Source organism: Schistocerca gregaria, chromosome 1, assembly GCF_023897955.1.
Source record: "Schistocerca gregaria isolate iqSchGreg1 chromosome 1, iqSchGreg1.2, whole genome shotgun sequence".
Taxonomy (NCBI): domain Eukaryota; kingdom Metazoa; phylum Arthropoda; class Insecta; order Orthoptera; family Acrididae; genus Schistocerca; species Schistocerca gregaria.
In genome coordinates, this window is record NC_064920.1 from 109,169,027 (window position 1) to 109,191,867 (window position 22,841).

Here is a 22,841-nt window from a genome sequence, read left to right on the forward strand (position 1 = left end):
ATTCCATACTCTTCGTCCTTAAGCCTTCGAAACATTTTGCTGTTGGCAGATACTTGTATGTGCATGGTGTTTTGTTGTTGTAAACGGCGCATTTCCTTTCCAACTTAAGTTTTGTTTAGTTTTGGTTTATTTTTCTCTTGTTTGTGTTTCATTGCTACAGTAGCGGTATACAGTAATATTCTTTGTTAGTGTCAATTCTTACTAGTCAAAATTACAAAAATTTAACTGAAAACTAAAACAATGAAAAATTCCTGGAATTCTTAAAAATTACTGTGGTTTTCCTGATTTTCTCCTGGATGAAAAAATTGCTGTTTTTTTTAGTGTAATTTTAAGGAGGGGGGTTGATACAAATACAGTAATGGAAAGTCCAGGTAGAACAGAGATACGCATATTTATTGCAGTAGAGTCTTTTGTAATGTGTTAGTAGCAACCTTATAGTATAACAATTACCTGAATTAATAGTATATGAAACTGTTGTGAATTTATATTTTATAGATGTGAATTTAACACTTAGTTCAGATTGGTAAATCCCTTGAACTTTTCAGATGTCCACTTCCAATATTAATTGTGAGAAGCAGTAAACTTTGCCACACTATGTCATCAAATAATTACTGGTTTTTAATGTACTTTCTTTACTTTTCAGCTATTTGATCACTGTTTGGCACCAAGTACAGTTGGTGATGGAACTGGATGTGACAACATGACTGCTGTTATTGTCCAGTTTTTATCAGCAGATGCTTCCAGCAATGAAAAATCTGGCAAACGCTGTTTATCACCAAGACCTGAGGAAGAATCCGTGAAGCGCCCAAAAACTGAAGAAGTGTCAACCGTGTGAATTGTATGTTAAGTCTTACAGTTGTTTATCTTGCGAAATCTCAGGTACACAGCTGAGTCTTCAGATTCACAGTGCTAAAGACAAGTGATGGTCACTTCTTTTCTGAAGGAATTGAGAGACATTTTCATTTTTATTTGAAGAGGAGTAATCATATTAAGGATTCTTTGTTTGATTAGTGATGTACTTGAGATATACATACTTGACAGCAAGTTTCTGTCCAAGCTATGTGAAGATTTCAGTTCTCTGCCTCAAGTTGCACATATATTGTGAAATTGACATCAGTATGTACAATATTTATGTTCAAATATCAGACTTGGGATAGTTGTAGAAGGTACACCCCAAGACAGTATATGTCCAGTTTTATTGGATAACATAGTTAGAAATGGTTCATTTTATCTTATTTGTCATTTTAATATATTTTTCAAATAAGACTTTTTACTTTGAGAAAATTTCATCATTTTTACTGTAATTGTACTCTCCAGTATTTTTGGAAAAACAGTACTTCTTTGCACACTAGTTCAGTATTTGAACAATGAGAGGGACCTGTTACACATTCATAATGTAGTGACTTTTCTGTGAAATAATGTTAAGTGATAATTGATACTGAAAATGCACCACAGTGATGTCACATTGTATTCACAACTTTCATTTGTTTTTTAGCTAACAAGAACAACACAAGTATTTCAAAGTCAGTGATTCAGAACCAGATTTTCAATTATGTCTTCTTGCTCTTGTTCAGTTTTCTGTAATGACTGATGCTGTATTCGAAGCCGTTCCAGTTCTGTGGATTTCTCGATTATTAGCGCCTGTAACATTTAAGTACCTTTTGCTGCATTAATTGTGTACATGCACATAAGTGTTAAACATTATATTTTTATATATCAAAAATAAAAAGGAATGGTGCCACTAATTTTGCTAGCTATTAACATTAAGTAATGCAGTCCCATGATTGGGTTGCAGGTAACACCAGTGACGGTAGTTGCTTATGCACTAAAAAATATTTGTAGTATTAACAAGTAGTAGAACTTTCCCTTTATCCCTTTCAACTACAGTCTAATCAAAAAAGAAAAATTAAAATCTTCTGGCTAGCCTTTGCCATGTCTTTCAGACGCAAAATTTAAGAGAACATGCATGTACTGGACACAGTTTATTAACCCCAGTATAGTTTGAGTATTATAAAAAGGATAGTTGCTACTCACCAGATAGTTGAGATGGAGTCGCAGACAGGCGCAACAAAAAGAATGTTGGAAAGTTAGCTTTCAGCCAACAAGACCTTTGTCAGAAACACACAAACGCAACCCACATACATGACGAGTCTCTGGTTTCACTTTTCCAACAGTCTTTTATGTTTTGCCTGTCTGTGACTCAGCATCTCTGCTATCTGGTGAGTAGCAACTATCCTTTCCAGAATATTGTTAGATTCCATCCCAAATTTCCATTGTTTCATTTTTACTGTGTCCAACAAAGTGTGTCTGTTGAGAGAAGTGCCAGTGCTAAGACAAGCATCCCAACAGTTGATATCACAAATTCGAAATGACACAATAGTGTATAAAACACAAATTTTATGTAAAAGTAGACTGTTGGAGTAAGAACAGCAGTTTCTTAATATGTGCACCATAGCCATATAGTACACAAAGTTTCTTTTCACAATATGTGAAGTGCCTTTGGACAATTTCCAAAAGTTGGCAAAATTTTTGTGACAGATGCCAGTAATCAGTGAAATTTCAGAGTGCACCCTCCCCTGAACAGTCGTATAACTACTTTTACATGAACACACCGCCATTTGACAATATTGTTCTCAATTATGACCTAGGTTTCGGCCTTTTATTCCCTTTTCAAGACATCAACTCAATCACTCGAAAATTGCGTAAAAGACCAAAACCTAGGTTGCAATTAAATAAACAATACAGTCAAACGAAAGTGGTAAAACTATAACCAGTTTTTTGTTTCTTGAATTTTTGTACTGGCTTAATATCCGAATCCACTACTAGTTTCATTCAATGAGATGACCACTACACCATTACCCTCTGACTAGTTGCTGTTGATGCAAAACAAACAATTAGTACTTTAAAATAATACTGAGCACAAAAATATTTGGAGTTTGTATAAAAATAAAAAACAGCATCATAATCAGCTGAAAATAAAATATAACTGAACAAATTGAGATGCAAGGAATTAGTCTTAGCTTTGCTTTCGGACTATTGATTTCTGTTTTTAATTTTCTTCTTGGTCTGTCTCAATAAACCCTGGGGTGAGATTTTCATGTCATTGAGGTGATGACAGTGTCTGCTAATTTTCAGTAAGACACTGTCAGACTGTCCAGCAGTGACGCTTTTTGTTGACAGCCGTTGATGAAAGTTTGACCTCATGCCACTAACACGACCACAACAAGTTTCGTCTAAATTCCCAGTGCACAGAGTACTCTTGCAGGTGTTAGCTGGTTTGTCAGTTTTCTGGCCAGTCACCATAAAGCACTAGTAAATTGTACTGTCAGGTGGGATAGGTCCCTTGAGACTGTCCATATGTGAAATTTCTATACGCAACCAAATGCATCTGAAAGTTACGTAGTGAGTGACCAACTCAAGAGGCCCACGTGGAGCTATGTCTAAAAATGTGCACTTTGCTAGCACTGGGAGCTACAGTAGACTGTCATAATATAAAGTTAGAAAGTATTCTCAAAAGGGAGGGCATTTAATTACTGACGCAGACAAGCTTGACATCCATTAGAAGCACGATAGATTATGCCTGCATACAGACTTGATCTGTAAGTAGCGAAACAGTAACAGGTACACACAGGGAGAAATCAAGCTGCCCCTCTACCAACATATTTTAGGTGCTGTCTCACACTGAAATTAAGCCAGTGATACACACTTCACATTTGCTGGGAAACAAGCACAAAAGTGTAAAACTTGTTCATAATCAGCAGTCCAAATGTATGGTAAGTAATGCTACCCCTTCATAAAGTGGCAGCAAAGCATAAGATGGATCACATTGTGCATGTGTGCAGCAGCTCTGATATGTTGAAGAGGCAGCCATTGATGGAGCATGGTCCTATCAGCTACAGACTGTAGCATAAGTTGGAACATATGACGTGTCTCATCTGAGCTCAGATGTTATTCCATCAACTTGAGTAGAAGTTTGAGAAAACCAGCCTTGCTGTTAGAAGTCCACAATCTACAGCATCATAGTCCCCGAAACTGATTGTGGTCAGCTGGCTCTGTCGAGGAGAAATACTAATCACAAATGAGCCTGTTAAAATCAACTGCTGAACCAACTGATTCTAAAGTTTGAAATGCTCTTAAAATGCAGGCTGGAGCTCACCTCATACTGGGGTACATAGTGCAGATAACCTGAAACTGAGAGATATTGTGAGTAAATCTTGGTGCACATTGTAATGACCGTCTAATGATGCTGGAGATATTCATAAAATCAGACAAAAAACGTAAATCCACAGAGATAAAAACGAATCTGCATGTAATATCATTTGGGCATGACTCAGCATTATTGTCATATTAGGACGACATTCAATAATTAGAAACTAATTGATGTAGAAATGAAACAGTTTGTAGTAGTTGTTTTTTACTTTCATGGTTTAGGTTGGCATCAATGGGAAGAGCTGACACACAGAAATTGTTTTGTTTATAACATAAACATTGCATTTAACAATAGTTGAGCAACATTCAGTAATTCGTTTTTTGCTTTCTGAATGTGAAAAACCTGCTAAAATCTTTCCTTTACAGTATTGTCAAAATTGTATGAACTGCAAAAATGTTTATAAGTGGGTAGAATCGTTCAAAAACTGGAAGATGAACATACAGCAAAAACAGCTGCAGTAAATGTTAGCACAGTTCTTAATGTTATCAGTAACAAGCTCAAGTACAGCAAAACAAATGAAACCCACCTCTGAATTGCTTCTATGTCCTCCCTCAATCCAACCTGATAGGGATCCCAAACGCTCGAGCAGTACTCAAGAACAGGCCCTATTAGTGTTTTATAAGCAGTCTCCTTTACAGATTACCCACATCTTCCCAAAATTCTACCAGTGAACCGAAGACGACTATCCGCCTTCCCCACAACTGCCATTACATGCTTGTCCCACTTCATATTGCTCTGCAATGTTACGCCCAAATATTTAATCGACATGGCTATGTCAAGCACTACACTATTAATGGAGTATTCAAACATTACGGGATTCTTTCTCCTATTCATCTGCAATAATTTACATTTATCTATATTTAGAGTTGGCTGCCATTCTTTACACCAATCACAAATCCTGTCCAAGTCATCTTGTATCCTCCTACAGTCACTCGACGACGACACCTTCCCGTACACCACGGCATCATCACCAAACAGCCGCACATTGCTATCCACCCTATCCAAAAGATCATTTATGTAGATAGAAAACAACAGCAGACCTACCGCACTTCCCTGGGGCACTCTAGATGATACCCTCACCTCCGATGAACACTCACCATCAAGCACAACGTACGGGGTTCTATTACTTAAGAGGTTCAAATGGCTCTGTGCACTATGGGACTTAACATCTGAGGTCATCAGTCCCCTAGAACTTAGAACTACATAAACCTAAGGACATCACACACATCCACGCCCGAGGCAGGATTCGAACCTGCGAGCGTAGCGGTCGCGCGGTTCCAGACTGAAGCGCCTAGAACTGCTTGGCAACACCGGCTGGCACTTAAGAAGTCTTTGTGCTACTCACATATTTGGGAACCAATCCCATATGCTCGTACCTTAGTTAGAAGTCTGCAGTGGGGCACTGAGTCAAACACTTTCTGGAAGTCTAGGAATATGGTATCCATCTGATACCCTTCATCCACGGTTCACAAGATATCATGTGAAAAAAGGGCAAGATGCGTTTCGAAGAAGTGATGCTTTCTAAAGCTGTGCAGATGCATGGACATCAACTTCTCTCTCTCTCTCTCTCTCTCTCTCTCTCTCTCTCTCTCTCTCTCTCAAGAAAATTCATTATATTCGAACTGAGAATATGTTTGAGAATCCTGCAACAAACTGATGTTAAGGATATTGGTCTGTAATTTTGAGGATCCATCCTTCTACCCTTCTTATATACAGGCGTCACCTGCGCTTTTTCCCCATTCGCTTGGGACTTTACGTTGGGCAAGAGATTCGTGATAAATGCATGCTAAGTAAGGAGCCCAATGCAGTAGAGTACTCTCTTTGAAACCAAATTGCAATCCCATCAGGACCTGGTGATTTAATTATTTTCAGCTGCTTCACAACCCCAGGGATGTCTATCACAATGTCTTCCATACAGGAATCTGTACGAGACTCAAACGGCGTTATGTTTGTACGATCCTCCTGCATGAAAGATTTCTCAAATGCTAAATTTAAAATTTCAGCTTTCGTTTTGCTGTCTTCCATTGCCAGGCCAGAATGATCAGTGAGTGCCTGGATGGAAGCCTTCGACCTGCTTACTGATTTTACGTAAGACCAGAATTTCCTTGGGTTTTCAGCAAGATCTTTTGCTAAAGTATGATGGTGGTAGTGGTTGTATGCTTTGCGCATCGCTCTTTTTACAGCAGCACGAATCTCTACTAACTTTTGCCTGTCCTCATTCTCCCGATCTTTCTTGTACCACGAGTGCAACTGTCTTTGCTTCCTGAGCATTCTCCGAATTGCGCTGTTAAACCACAGTGGGTCTTTTCTGTCCGTGACCCGCTTTTTGGCACATACTTGTCCAATGCTTGATTTACAATGTTTTTAAAATTTGCCCATAATTCTTCCACGTCCATTGTACCGGAAGTAAACGAAGTCAATTCATTCACTAAGTGGGATGCTAACGACTGCTTATCTGCTCTTTCTAGTAAGAATACTCTCCTAGCCGTCTTGACCGACTTTTTAACTTTCGTAACTATAGTCATAATGACAACATCATGATCACTAATCCCTGTCTCAACACTGACACCGTCGATGAGGTCTGGTCTGTTCATGGCTTACCATATCCAAAATACTTCCATTACGCGTTGGCTGTCAATTTAGCTGCTCAAGACAATTTTCGGATAATGTGTCAAAAGTAATTCACACGACAGCTTGTCTGTACCACCTGTAATGAATCCATAGGCATCCCAGTCTATACTAGCTAGTTTGAAGTAGCCTCTGACTAATATAGCATGATCTGGGTACTTCAGCGATACAGAGTGTAGACTCCCTTTGAATGATTCTAAACTGTCACGGTGGAATCTGATGGCCGATAATAACACCCAACAATTAACTTTATTTCTTTTAGCCCTGTTAAACGTGTCCAAATAACTTCACAATCACACTCTCACTTCGACCTCAGTAGACACAATATTTTTGTAAACTGCAACGAAGACACCACCTCCTACGGTGTCTAATATGTCTTTCCGATATGTCTTTCCGATATACTTTCCAACCCTCACTAAATATTTCAGAACTTCCTATCTCAGGGTTCAGCCAGGTCTCAGTCCCAAGAATAATTTGCGCAGTAAATTCAGGAACTATATTCCAAACACTCTGAAAATTTACTGCTAATATCTTGATAGCTTAAGTGTCTTTACACTGAGCACGTCCTGATTTCCCTGCCTGCACGTGGACTGGTGAGTGTTCATCAGGACACCTCGCAATACTGCCTAGCCTATAAAACCGCCATGTGCACGCCACAAGTACTCTGCTACCTGAGTAGCCGCTTCCTTTGGTAGTGCATCTCTGGCCTATCTAGGGGCATCCTACAATTCCCCACCCAATAGCGCAAGTCTAGAAATCTGCAGCCAAGACAGTCAGTCAACGAAGCCTCTGGTTGAGACCCTCCACTCGGCTCCAAACCAAAGGACCCCAATCCACTGTGGGAACGATGCTGCAGCAAGTAGAGAGCTCTGCTTGCACCCCACATGCGAGGCCAGCGGTCTTCACCAAATCCGCCAGCCACCTGTACGAACTGAGGAACGCCTCAGAACCCAAGCAACAGGCATCATTGGTGCCAACGTGAGCAACTACTTGCAGACGACTCCACCCCATATGCTCGTTAGCCACAGGTAAGGCCGCCTCCACATCTTGGATGAGGCCCCCCGGCACACAAACCGAGTGCATGTTGGACTTCTTTCCAGCCCTGTACGCTGTTTCCCTAAAGGGCTCCATCACCCGCCAAACATTGGAACTCCCAATAACCAGCAAGCCTTTGCCCCTGTGTGCCTGCTCGGGCCCTGCTGAAGGAGCGGCCACCTGCCCACTGACAGGATGAACAGGCGAGGCCAGACGGCGAGCCTCCACATTGGCCCTCCGCCTCGAGCGGCGCGAATACGTTGCAGCCCGCCACTCACTCTGAGGTGAGGGCAGCTCCAACGCGCCGGGTACACTAGAAGGTGCCTCGGCAACGGAGTCAGTGGTTGTAGCAAGCGACACATGGGGTGTCTCAAGCGACGCGCCAGACCCTCTGCCATCGCTGCACCTCGAGGCAGCAGCCTGAAGGCAGCTGACTGTGGCCAACAGCATGCTCAGCTGCTCACAAACTGTGGCCAGTTCCTCCTGCACACGCACACACCCTACTGCTAATATCTGGACGTATAGAGTTGCGACGAATAAAACAGCAGTATGCGACTGCGTCACCAGCGCCAGATTGAGCTGCGATATATGAACAATTACTTACAAACTAAGCAATCAAATGACCACGACTACGGCACTATACAGATATTACAATGCTATCCTACATCTGTCTTAGTACAAATGACAACCACCTACGTGATGTTACACTCTACCATTATTAAAATTTGATACTACCCCTTCACTAATTCGAAAATACGCAAAGATCCGAAAAATTTCACCACGCAAGCACACAAAGTAATTTGAATTAAACCTGCGGAACTAATACGAAAAACTGAATATACGACTAGTTTCTGATATTGCTGCTCGCACACGTCACTCTGCAAGCACAGGTGAAACTGCACTGGCCTCTGTCTACTGCTAACTGATTCTACGAAATAAACAGAAAGCACTAGCTGTCCAAAACAAATAACTGATTAACGACTCCACGAACTTATACTCTACAGCTATCAATAATCAATATTACTCCTCTAAAATACGAGAACACACAAGGATTTTATGTAATTAAATATGCAAGCGCACAAACACTTGGAAAGAACTTAAGAAGCAAACTACAAAACAAAAATGAAAGCTAAATATGCGACTCGCTTCTGCACTGCTGCTGCACTGATGCTTCACCATCAGCTGCTCAAGGCGCACTTCCCAGGGCACTCCTGAATATCCCCTTCTCTCTAATGAACACTCACTGTCCTGGACAGTGTATGGGTTCTGTTATGTAAGAAGTTTTCTGACCACTTGCTTATCTAGGTGCATGTTCATACATTAACAGTCTGCAGTGCAAAACTGTGCCAAACGCTTTCAGCAAAATCTGGGAATAAGGAATCTATCTGTTGCCTTTCATCCATTGTTCACAGGATGAAAAAGGGGCAAGTTGAGGTATGCGTGAGCAATATTTTCTAAATCTATGCTGATTTATGGACAGAAGCTTTTCTGTCTCAATGAAACATATTATATTCAAACCTATAACATATTTCCCCGCACCCCATGAACCATGGAGGGGGTGGCTTGCATGCTGCAGCAATACAGATAACTGTACTATAGGTGCAACCACAATGGAGTGGTATCTGTTGAGAGGCCAGACAAACGTTTGGTTCCTGAAGAGGCAGCCTTTTCAGTAGTTGCAGGGAGCAACAGTCTGGATGATTGACTGATTTGGCCTTGTGACATCAACCAAAACGGCCTTGCTGTGCTGGTACTGCGAACGGCTGAAAGCTAGGTGAAACTACAGCTGTAATTTTATCTGAGGGCATGCAGCTCTACTGTGTGGTTCAATGAGGATGACATCCTCTTGGGTAAAATATTACGAAGGTAAAATAGTTTCCCCATTTGGATCTCCAGGCAGGAACTACTCAGGAGGATGTGATTATCAGGAGAAACAAAACTGGTGTTCTACAAATCGGACCGTGGAATGTCAGCTCCCTTAATCAGGTAAGTAACTTAGAAAATTTGAAAGGGAAATGGGTAGGTTAAAGTTGGATATAGTGGGTATTAGTGAGTTCAGTGGCAGGAGGAACAGGACTTCTGGTTAGGTTACTATCAGCTTATAAATACAAAATCAAATTGGGGTAATGCAGGAGAATGAATAAAAAAATAGGAGCGCAGATAAGCTACTATGAACAGCATAGTGAACACATTATTGTAGCCAAGATAGACAGGAAGCCCATATCCACCTCAGTAGTGTAAGTTTATATGCTAACTAGCACTGCAGATGAAGAGGAAATGTATGACAAAATACAAGAAATTATTCAGATAATTGAGGCAGATGAAAATTTAAGTCATAGGGGACTGGAATTTGACAGTAGGACAAGGAAAAGTAGTTGCTGAATATGGGCTGAGAGACAGGAATGAAAGAGGAAGCCGCCTGGTAGAATTTTGTGCATAGCATAATTTAATCGTAGCTAACACTTGGTTTAAGACATGGGGAAAAAAAACTATATATGAGGAAAAGACCTGGAGACACCAGAAGGTTTGAGATTGATTATACAATGGTAAGACATTTCCAGGTGTAGATTTGGACTCTGACCACAATTTATTGGTTATGAACTGCAGATTAAAACGGCAGAAACTGCAAAAAGTCAAGAGTTTAAGGAGATGGTATTTGGGTAAATTGAAATAACCAGAGGTTCTAGAGTGTTTCACAGGGAGCATTAGGGAACAGCTGACAAGAGCATGGGAAAGGAATACTGTAGAGGAAGAATGGGTAACTTTGAGAGATGAAATAGTGAAGGCAGCATAGGGTCAAATAGGTAAAAAGACAAGGGCTGGTAGAAATCCACAAGTAAGACGAGATATGAAATTTAATCAATGAAAGGAGAAAATATAGAAATACAATAACTGAAGCAGGTGAAAGGGAATACAAACATCTGAAAAATGAGGAAGATCTGGGACACAGCATTATTGCCAGGCGACGTAATGGTTACTGCACCTGTCTGGTAGTCCGGAGGTCCCGGGTTCGAATCATGGTCTGGTACACATTTTCACTCAGCGCCACTGGTTCTGCTTAATGTCCCGCTGCAGCTGATAGTAGTATCCCCCCTTCAGTTTATATATTTTAAGTTCTGCCAATAATCCCTCTGCACCCATCATTTTGAAACTAATTGATGTCCATTTCTTCTGTAAGTAGGTTGCTAACATTTGCTTATCTGCTCTTCCCAGAGTAAAAGCTTTCCTACCATATTGGTGGGTTTATTAACTTCAGTAACAATGTCATGATCACTAATTCCTGTCCCTATACTGACACTGTCAACAAGATTTGTTGCTACAAGGTGTAAAATATTCCCATAGCACATGGGTCGCCAAACTAGCCGATCAGTTTTTGGAAGATGTGCTCAAAACTACTGTCTAATATGACAAATGGTTAGGATTACACATAAGAACGATGATGATGGTGTCGTCCCATACTCCGAGGAGCGTAGGGGACGATGTGGGAGACGCGAATCGACATGCTAGGCAAGGTCCTAGTGCAGGTCGTTGGCTATTGCCTTCCTCCGACCGTACTGGGGATGAATGATGATGATGACACAACACCACCCAGTCATCTCGAGGCAGGGAAAATCCCTGACCCTGCCGGAAATCGAAACTGGGTGCAAGAAGTGAGTACGCTACCGCAAGACCATGAAAATATCAATGCGTACAGTACATAAGCACAATAAGATATGTTTTATATTATAGAGATAAAATCTAAGTGTGAACACTGCATATGAGGCTATCAGCACTATAGTGGCCTAAACCGCAGCACACTAGTTTTCTGTAATGGCCACTGGAAGATATTGACATTTGCGAAATTGATGTGTAATGCAGTGATTTCTGTGTGTACCAATGATTGTGGTATACATAACGTGGTATGGTGTCCAATAATCTGCTATATGTAGAGTTAACTGTAATACTGTTTTTAGTGTAGGTTAGACCACTATTGTTTCAGCACACTAGGCCGTAATACACGAAACCTGTGGGATGGGCTGTTATTGCTTTACACACTGTAGTCAAACACTGTACAAGATACACATGAGGCATTAATGTTCACCATCCATATCATCATTTACAGGGATGGTGTCGCCACACGGCTGTGCAGATGTCTTCAAGTTATGGTAATAATAATGGTACACCGGGGGTACAAACTGCAGAAATGTCATTAAATCGATCTTTTTCAAAAGTTACACTGGGGGTACGCACTGCAGAAAGGTAATTAAATCGATCTTTTTGAACACGCTAATAGTGTGTCCATTGGGATACACTATGCTCAGTCTCAATTACTTTCAACCCTAGTTTAGCAAAACTGATGTTGGCAAATGGGACATCTGGCTCATTGGAGTACTTATAAAACATGATATGAGGAGAGTATGCTTTATACTGAAGCCACTGAATATGGAACCATTGCATCCTGGTATTTCGTGTAAACACTATACGGTTATGTACGTTTCTCTCTAAAGGTACTGCGGACATGAAATCATTCCTTGTCATCGGTATAACAGTGAAGAGTTGTTGCTTTTGTGCAGAGATAATGACAGTCATCCAGTCAGAGGATGTGTTCTTCACAATGATACCGAAGTCCTGGTCACATGGTAGGTATGAATGCCCACTGACTAGGATTTTATGGTGGATTTCTTCGGTATGAAATCTACATGCAGAACCATGAATTGACACAGTAAGGACATTTTTATATTCCAATTTTGATCCGAGTACATAATCAGTCACTTTGTTTGGATGTTATGTTTAATGTAATGCATGAGACACGATCCAATTTCATGCAGTCCTCGGGATGCTTTGCCCTCACTCTACACATACATGGTAGTTTTCTTCGTTTGTAGTTAGTGTATTCCAAGGCAGTATGTCCACAACTGCCTCTTGTAGTAACAGATACCTGTTGTTAGTACCGGTGTTGGTAAAGTCCTCATCAAATCAAAGGCAATCACGGTCATATCGTTGTCCTGATTGCCTCCCTTCTGCTGCTTCGCGATGCATTCCCGTCCGCGAAGTCTCAGCCTTTCGTTGATTTAACTCTCTTTCATGTTCCCATTTATCCTTCTCTTCTACGGTTTCGGCTGCAGCATGTTTGATGTAGAGGTCACGTTTATGACAGGAATCACTTACAGGGGGAAGAAAGGACAGATTATATTTTGTATTAAATATCTGACCAAACATGTAGTACAAGACCGGATCATCGTGCTTTGTATAAATGGTATAACTTCCCCAGGCTTAGGTCTGGTGACAAATACTTCCGACCCACTGTTTTATTCATTTGTACATAATGGCTCTGATATGCTGGAAACCATTCTTTGAAGTTCTCTACTACAACTGTCTGTACTATTGGTATTTTGGTTTTAGCAGGGCATGCATCTCGTTTATCGATGTGTGTGTCTGGTGCTGCACTTCATGAGAAAGAGCCCTTGTAAGCCTACCAACTGATATCTGCAAAATGTTCTTAAAAAAGTTTTACACACCTTCATGTCCACTCCCTCTTCATACTGGAAATGGTAAAGGCATATTGTTACTCATTGTGACTGTAATACCAGAGGAATATGAGCTACCTTCACCATAGCAACAATGTATGGCAATGACAAGTTGAAACAACCTAATGCATAGAAAAAGTCAAATAGATGTTGCTGGTGTTCAGGTGAAAACCACATTCCTTTTGACACACACATGCTGCAAGGATGGGACATTTCTTTGGCACTACATTTCCCTTCACATTAATGTATTCTTCCCCTTTCGATCGCTTTTCTTTTCGAATGTTGTGTACACACAAGTGTGCATTCAGCACCCGTTTTCTTCCTCGTTGCAGTGCAATTACAGCACCAATACTACGATCCCTCTCTGACACATCCACGATTGATGTAGTGGGTATGGTATTCTTTGATGTACCAGGTAGCCAGAGCTCTGCTAACATGACACGTAACTGATCCGCTGTACCACTTGCACGCTGGCTGAATCGGCCAGGCGCACATTCCACATCTGAGGCATTGGTAGTAGTGTCTGATGCAAATAGGTCTGAAATGGAAATGTTCCTTATCTGCACCACTCTCCATATCAAATCATATGAATCCAACAAGGGAACACAACACCATCCTTACCTCTCAGTGCGGCTTCAACATCGTCACCAGGGCTACTGCACATGTCGTTCTGTAGTAGACACACACTAATGACCGTTCAGCGGTGTGTCAGCCGTGAGTCTATACTGCAGCTGTGTCCTCTGCCGGCCACCATGTGCTGTATGATGTATGGTTTGGTGTGCCACCAGCCTACTCGCTATGCATACATGGCACAATAGTGGCATAGGCCACTATTGTGCCTCGTTTTGAATAGCACTGCATGGTGCATGAACAAAATCTGATGCTGCTCCATTGTCCATGGTGTCCAACTACACGTCTGACAATTGTAGGACGTAATGGTAGGGCGTAAAGTGATTCTCTGTGTGAATAATTTATTTTTTCCAAAAATTTGAGTTAAGCCACTATTGCGCTGATAGCCTCATATATGGTCGAATTTCACATTATAAATAGTAGTGTTTACTACATCAGACTATGGATGTCATTTGGATATGTATTTAGTATTAGAGGTAACACTTAAAATAGTGTGGCTATCTTGGACTATGGAAATATTAGATTTGTGTAAACAGTGAGAAGACCTCTCAGAAATGATTTAGGAAGGCGGTGTTGGATGACTGTTCATTCAGAATGAGATCAAGGAAAGTGTTCTTATGTATATGAACCTCAATCTCATCTAGAAGATTCATTTTCCACCCTTATTTGTGAGATGTAAGATCTGGAGATTGTTTTCTATATTGTCTACTGTGTGATTATTTTCTGCAAGATGAATGACAACAAATGCCAATTTGCCTAAGTTGGTCAGTCGTTGCACATCTAGATGTTCCTTAAACCCCATTTCAAATGTTCTGCCTCTTTGGCCGATGCAGAATTTGTGTCAGTTATTGTAGTTCATTTTATAGATTCCTGATCTTTCCTGGGGGATACTAATGTGTGGAGGTGTGTGTACAACTCTCTATTGAAGTTTATTGATGGGAAAGCTAATTTTAACACTCTTCTTTTTGAATAAGATAATTTGAATAATAATAATAATATAAAAGTGGGCCTAAATAAGGTATGACTGCATACTTTGTTGATTTTCTGTCCACAGTTGCTGTAGTTATCAGTTGCTTTCGGCAAATAATGTAATCAATCATGAACACACAACTTTTCAACATATCAAAAATCAGCTAACTGCTAACAAAGCCCTCATGGTCAAGTCTGATAAAGGAAACTCTGCATTCATTAGGTATAAAACAGAATACAGTGAGAAAATCCTAGAATTTTTCCACACTAGCAATTTTACAGAACCAGACCCCACAGCAAAATTCCAAGCTAAACTCAGTAAACTGCTTAACAGCTGCAGATCCCTCATTAACAAATATGAAATTAGAGACCGCATAAACATGAAACAATCAGAACTGAAACTTCAATCACAACCTAAGATTGACAAAGAATCCTCTCCCATACATCCAATGGTAAACACAATAGACAGCCCAGCATACAGTATAAGCAAAAAAACTGAAGGGCCTTATTACAACTCACTACAACTCAGAAACCAGTTACAAAATAAAAAACACAACTGACCTCATAGAACATATCAAAGATATCCACATACCACCGACACCTAGATTTGTCTCATTAGATATTGTTAACCTTTATGCTAATATCCCAGTAGAAGAAACTATTAATGTAATAAAAATTACCTCCTAAAACGCACAAAGCTCAACCTGCCTGAAAGTTAAAGGGATCCTCACACTTGTACCACCTCATGATCATTTCACTTTTAATAATAAAGTTTATAAACAAAATGGACTTGCAATGGGGAGAAAGCTAGCTGATATCTACATTAACTATCTAAGGCAAAAGTTTTTCTCTTCCAAAAACCAAATAAGCAGTAAAATTATTTACTGCAAGAGATATGTTGACAACACACTCCCACTGTTTGATGGTAATGCAGTGAAGTTGATGCCCTAGTCGAAGATCTGAGCAAATTTCATAACGTCAAATTCACATTCAGACATGAAATAAACACTAGCAGTACTGTCGGATCCTGTCATCTTAATGTCCATGAATTTTGGCCAACAACCATTCTGCCATCATCAGATGATGATGCTTATTATCTACTTGATTACACTGGTATTGTCAAAGAAAATATATACCTACATCTGTAAAGCAATTTAAGGATATCATAGAAAACCTAAATCTGGATGGCCAAACAGGGATGTGAACTGCTGTCGTCCTGAATAAGAGCCCAGTGTTTGTGTTTAAATAATCACTTGGAAGTGCTTGAATATTTCTGAATAGCAGCTGTGAAATAATGTAATGTGGATGAAAGGTCCTCTTCTTATTTCAACATTTCCAACTTGTTTTCCATCCCATCACACTACCTCAGCTGATTTCTAGCACACTGGTTTCTCTTGAGAACTCTAAGTGCATGATGAAATATGAATGTAACGAGCAAGTTGTTTTTTCCCATTCTGGAGGTGACAAGTTAATATTTATATCAGTTATCTGTGAAAAAAAATATATGCATGATGTTTTTATACTATCATCACAAAAGGTCCATGAAACTGTGAACAGACCCATTACAGCTATTTCTTATTTGTACATTAAAACAAGTATTGCTGAATTGCTATTCAAATCCTTCCACCAAGTCAAGTTTCTATACTTTCTTCTCTATGTGCCCGCACCTCTAGATCCTCTTCAGTTTCTTCTGGTAGGGTCCCTGCATCATATATGTGCTTGGTTAATGCAGATTCTCAGAATGTGTGATCCATATAATGTGAAGTTAGCATTTCGAGGAAAAAAACTTAGTGAAATGTAGCTTGAAACATAAAATTGTTAATAAGAAGGGTAAGATGGAACAAGCAAGTGTTCATAAAATAATCAAAATAAGAAACATTGGACAACAGGAAAAACATTCTTGATGAGAAGTAAAGAACACAGAAAGAGTGTTATTATTATATTATGAAAAAGCAGCAGTACCCAAACACTGTCTCAAATGTCTGCTCACCAAAAGCAACTGAAGAAGCTCCAGAGATATGGCACACAGGGAAAAAAGGATAGAAGCAGGACTGACTGACTGACTCACTCACTCATTCATTCTGTTCCACAGATCCCATCAAGAACAACATCCAGAGATGTGGACGAATGACAGGACAAATTAATAAAAAGAGAAGAAATCATAGAAACTAATATATATTCTGTATTGAAAAATAAACCATCACTGCTCTGCTTAACACACTGACTCTCGCACACCTAATTATGGATGTTTCCATGCCAGGCCACGGGCGGGCTTGTGGCAGTCAACATGCTGCTGTCCTTGTATTGTGACTGTGCAAATCACTGTTCAGGTGAAACTAATTTTTTATCGTCAGCATGAAACTATTAAGCCCTTGAAAATAACTCCATTGACAGTAACTCTATAATACAGCATTGAGTGAAAAAATGTGCAAAATAAGAAAACACTCTTGTCTCTAAGCCAACATATTGAGAGATGCTTCTAAGGGCATAACACACTGAACTCTTCTAATGGCATAACACACTGAACTGAGCTTCTTGATTAGTTTATATGTGGGTTGATCCCATTTTAACTTGTAATCCAACTGGGCCCATAAGGAATTACACAGCATTTTCCACTTAGTGTGTGTGTGATAGTGTGTACTTCTGGTTGTATTGCTCATCCGAAATTGCATAATGTGGATAATTAAGAAAGTAAGACTTAAAATTGTTACCTGTAAACAACTAGGCCTGCTCACTTATCAATGAGCTGGCCTGCTAAAATTGAGCTTTCATCCTCCACTTTCCACTGTGTGGGTTACTCTCCTTGCATATGATCAAAGACTTGGCAAGGTCACAGAATACGCTAACACATTTTTTTAAAAAAAAAAAAAAAAAAAAAAAAAAAAAAAAAAAAAAAAAAAAAGCTCTGCTAGTGCTTCATTTGTAAGGTCTTGTATTACTTTCTCTGTGCAGACTCCTTTGTGAAAGCCAAACTGAAAGACAATTACAAAGTTCTGCTGAGTTAAATGGGTCAATCCTGTGTCATAGAACTTGAGAAGACTGGAAGGAGTGAGACCTGTAGTTATAGGTGGTTTGCTTATATCCAGTTCCGTACATGGGTGTAACCACAACATATTTCAGTGTCAGGAAATATGCCTAGAATTGTTGACTGACTGCAAAGATAGCTTGAAGGTAATTCTATAATGTTGGTACAAGATTTCAATCTTCTACTAGAAACACAATCATAGCTTGCATCATTTCTACTTTTCAGTTACATGACGGGTTTTATGATATTCTTAGAGGTTGCAGTTTTGAGAATAATGTTTGTTGGTGGTGCAGCATCCAGTGTCTGCGCAAGTAACTCTAATGCAGCTATCTTTCTTCATTTATTACTTGGTGCTGTGTTTGGCTCAAATTTCTTTTCATACTGTCAATCTCAGGACCACACTATTTCAGCAGCACTTTTCCTTTTCATTGCAGCTGGGCATTAATTTTAGCCCAGTCTTTCTGTGTTTGTTCCCTGTACTGTTCTATCCTAACTTCTGCCCATGTCTGCTAGATTTAGGGTGCCATACCTCAATCGCTAAAAAACAGAACCCTTATAGAGTCACTTTGTTGTCCACCTGTCTGTCTGTCCAACTGTTAAAAGCCTTTTTTCTCAGGAACAGGTAGATGTATCACTGTGGAATTTATGTTACATATTGAGATCTGCAGTCCTTTGGCAGTGTAAAAAATTGAAGCTTCTAAGTCAATGAAATCAAAAGATATGGCCCTTTATGTCACAAATTTTGATGCTTGCAAACTCATTCATTAAAACATGTATGGTACTTCCCATTGACCCAGAATCATGAAATTTGGGAGAAGCAAGGTTTCACAGTACAACTAAAGGAAAAACAATCAGAAAACTGTCAATTTGTATTTATAACAAATAAAAAAATATTTCTTTTATTCATTTGTCATTTGACCTAAAATTAAAACACTGAAACACAGGAAGCAATTTTGTATGCCTTTTTCATTCAATTGAAGCTTGACAAGGTAATTAGATGAATACACTAAACAGATGCAGAAGTATGTAGGTTGCAGTAGGTACTGGGAGATGAAGAAGCTTGCACAGGATACAGTAGCATGGAGAGCTGTATCAAACTGCAGACCACAACAACAACACAATTAGAGGGAAATAGCACTGCAGATTCCTTGGGCAGAGTTTTTTTATTTAAAGTATATCAAATGACAGTGAAAAGACATAATGCACTCTTTCTACGTTAATTTCCTTTCATTTAACATGCTGCTGGTATGACTTGTTTCCTGGCCCTTCTTTCTTTCTTTCTTTTTCTTTTTTTTTCTTTTTCTTTTTTTTTCTTTTTTTTTTTTCCACCCCCCCATGGAAGAACACAGCACACTGGATATGAGAGAGGTTGGTAGAAAACACTATGAAAAAAGTCCTTTGATATAAGGACAGCTTCAGTTGTCTTCTGTGGAAGGGCCGAGCCAGGTTGCTGGCAATTGTATATTTCCAATCTGAGCCCTACACAACAGCTGAACTGTGACTGTGACACCATGCTATCAGCAGGAGAGTGCCACTCTCTCATACTATACCAAGGTCTTTTTGTTCATAAACATCACTCACTTTCCATAAGAAACACAGCTTGTAGAAAATAATGGCCTAGCCTTGTGAGCTGCTTTCCAGACTCAGAGGACCTCTAATTTGAGACTAGTGCAGGGCCCCAAAATGTGCTATTGGTAAATTAATCAGGACATTGTCGAGGCAGAGCTGTGGCAACCACTTTTCACAAGTGGGAAGGCATTTTGTCATGTGACTGGCATAGTATTGTAATGTATTTCCTTGGCAGGATTTTGTGTGTTGGGAGGATCCACACTATTGGACTGCATTTATGCAGTTTCGCTATTGACGGGTGTGCATGCTGTTACCTGTCGCGACTCTGTAGTACCAGAGGAATACGCGCATGCCATAGGGATTACTTTCACCATAGCAAAAATGTATCCCGACTGCAAGTCAAAACTACCTAATGCATAGAACAAGTCAAATAGATGTTGCTGGTGTTCAGGTGAAATATGTCAACCACATTCCTTGTGACACGTGCATGTTCCGACTGTGGGACATTTCTCTGGCACTACATTTCCCTTCACATTAAAGTATTCTTCCCCTTTTGATCACTTTTCTTCTTGAATGTTCCATGCCCAAAGGTGTGCAATTACAGCACCAATACTACAATCCCTCTCCGATACATCCATGGTTGACGTAGTAGGTGTGGTATCCTGTGATGTACTGGGTAGATTGGGCTCTGCTAACATGACACGTAACTCACACACTGTACCACTTGCATGCTGGCTAAATCGGCCAGATGCACATTCCACATCTGAGGTATTGGTAGTAGTGTCCGATCCAAATAGATCTGAAATGAAAATGTTCATTATCAGCGCTGGTGTCCATATCAAATTATATGAGTCCAACAAGGGAACATAACACCACTCTCACCTCTCAATGCAGCTTTAACTTTGTCACCAGGGCTACTGCACATGTCGTTCTGTAGTACACAGACACTAATGACCGTTCAGCGGTGTGTCAACCATAATACTGCAGTAGCAACTTTTGACACCAAATGTAACACCAACACCAAATATAATGGGAAGAGGTAGAAGCCACTGTATTAAGAATTGTCCCAGCATCCAAGTGATTTATTGTTTCAAACTACAATGCTGCATTCTCCTCGGTCTGCGTCACCGCGTCCCGCAATGCTGAGGACGTCGCCTCAGCGACCCACCAAACACTCTGCTAATGTGTTGGCCTTGTACAGCCGCGGTGATATGACGACATCAGGGCTGCACCAGCAGCTGACCCAGCAGCCTGCACTGCCTCAAAGCTGCCCTGCTGGCGTGGCATGGGTCGTGGCAAAAACAAGTGCCCACAACCCAGCAGCAGTATCTGCAGCCCTTGCCATGGATGATTCCAGTGTGTGTTGAGAGCCAAGACAACAGCCTGCGGTAGCAAGCCAAGGAGTGGCCCGCCGCTGGCTGACTACGGACCCCGTGTCAGCCTCAGAGGGTCAAACCAGCGACCCGCTGTGGACTGGAACACTAGTACCTCATCTGCTGCCATGTGTAGCCAGTGGTGTGACACACCCCACCGTCCAGGAGAGCTGCCACACTTCAAAGCTTTGTTAGTTAACCGGCACCTACTTATATGCAGTTGCGCACCTCTGTTCTGCTAAATGTGCCACTCCGCATCACATACTCATAACATTTAGGTTGGCTGGTGGGCCCCTTCTGCCTGTGACTTGCGCCATGCAAAACCGCTGAGTGTAATTTTCCCAGCAGTTCTATGCCTCTGCGGCCCCTATTTCACTTCACAACTGCTGGTGAGTGTAACTCACTGTAAACAGGCCCGCAACTGACTGTAACTTGTGCGTTCAGAAATATTGCACCAAAACTGACTTTTCCTATCCCAAATGGTAGTGCTGCTACATGACTCCCCCATTTGGAAAGACCTTGTTCCAGGTCGATCTTTAAGTAACTCTTAACATGACACGACCCACCATCCAGGAGAGCTGCTGCACTTCAATGCTTTGTTAGTGAACCAGCACCTATTGATACGCATCCGTGCGCCTCTGTTTTGCTAAACATGCCGCTGCGTGTCACATACTCATAACTGTTAGGTTGGCTGGTGGGCCCCTTCTGCGTGTGACTTGCGTCATGCAAACTGCTGTGTGTACTTTTCCTGGTGGTTCTATGCCCCTGTGGCCTCTATTTTACTTCGCAACTGCTGGTGAGCATAACTCACTTAAAAGTGAGTGTAACTCACTTTAAAGTTTTGCTTATTAAAATTTATAGTTTAGATCTTAAAGGTATGGCCGGCTCACAATTAGTTTTCTTGCTCTGAGTAACTTCATGCATGGAGGTGGTTTAACATAAATTGGTGAATCCATCCTCAGGATATGATTTCCTTTTGTATCTCTTGATGCACAATCAGAATGTTTAATGTCAGTCTCTCTTTTTTTTCTTTTCATATTATTGGTGTGACAGAAAAAAGAGATAAAAACATCTTACCACAATTGTACCTAGTACTTGTTGGCACAAATTAGTAACTCATGTAACTTATACTTATTATCTTGACGTTCACGTTAGTGGTTTGTGGATTCTGGTCCACGTATGAATGTATAATTTGCGTTGCAAGACAATGTTATGGAATTTCTGGAATAGTCTTATAGGTACATATGCTGTGTAACTACAATTTATTGTGTGCGAAAGTTAGAATACCATCATCAGATTTTGTTTTTGTTTTTTGAGGCTTCATAGAAGTGTTCCTAGAATATTATGTCACAATAACCAATGTTTTGCATCAGCCTGGTTCAAGAGGCTGGGCTACCAGAATCAGTTCAAAGACAACTCACGCAAACCAGAAAAATTAGTTCTACAAAGTGCATGCAATGCAATCTGACCCAGCATAGCACGCTGTGTAATCTAGTAAGTAGGAAGGTTTGTGCAATGTGCTAACAATACGGGCACATTCACAAGAATGTAAGAGCTGCACATGGCTATGTTTGAGGAGGAAGAAATAAGGGGTGCAGGGAGAGTGGCATAGACATAGTGATAGCCAATGACTGCGGATCAGTTGACAAGAAGAATTTAGAGAGAAGAAGAGACAGAAGACACGTGCTGCAAAGAGGAGAAGAGTGTTTTTGACATACACCATGAGACAATTCAAATTATCAGTGGCTGCAAAGGCCAGAAAATGTATGACGGGATAGATTACCAGGACAAGGTGGTTATGAAGGGATGTAGAAACAGGAAACCTACTGGAGAGAGGGAGGGTATTCTGTACAAGGAAGAAAATAGGGATGATTGGGGAATTAGTTCTAGTGCAA

General features: G+C 40.5%; 2 protein-coding genes across 10 annotated transcripts in view; one reads left to right on the forward strand and one right to left on the reverse strand.

Annotated features, from left to right (window-relative positions):
* Window positions 1–1,745, forward strand: part of LOC126334539 (probable protein phosphatase CG10417) — a 94,855-nt gene extending 93,110 nt beyond the window's left edge. For all 6 annotated transcript variants that reach the window (XM_049996903.1, XM_049996911.1, XM_049996937.1 and 3 more), the window contains one exon: window positions 644–1,745. In XM_049996903.1, coding sequence (XP_049852860.1) covers window positions 644–835 — 192 coding nt within the window. In that variant the 3' untranslated portion in view covers window positions 836–1,745. The remainder of the gene's footprint in view (window positions 1–643) is intronic.
* Window positions 375–22,841, reverse strand: part of LOC126334578 (intraflagellar transport protein 20 homolog) — a 79,679-nt gene continuing 57,212 nt past the window's right edge. For 3 of the 4 annotated variants that reach the window (XM_049996967.1, XM_049996976.1, XM_049996990.1), the window contains exon 4: window positions 1,455–1,641. In XM_049996967.1, coding sequence (XP_049852924.1) covers window positions 1,525–1,641 — 117 coding nt within the window. In that variant the 3' untranslated portion in view covers window positions 1,455–1,524. Of the gene's footprint in view, window positions 1,642–22,841 lie in introns of all 4 variants that reach the window. The other variant, XM_049996984.1, reaches the window with a different exon arrangement.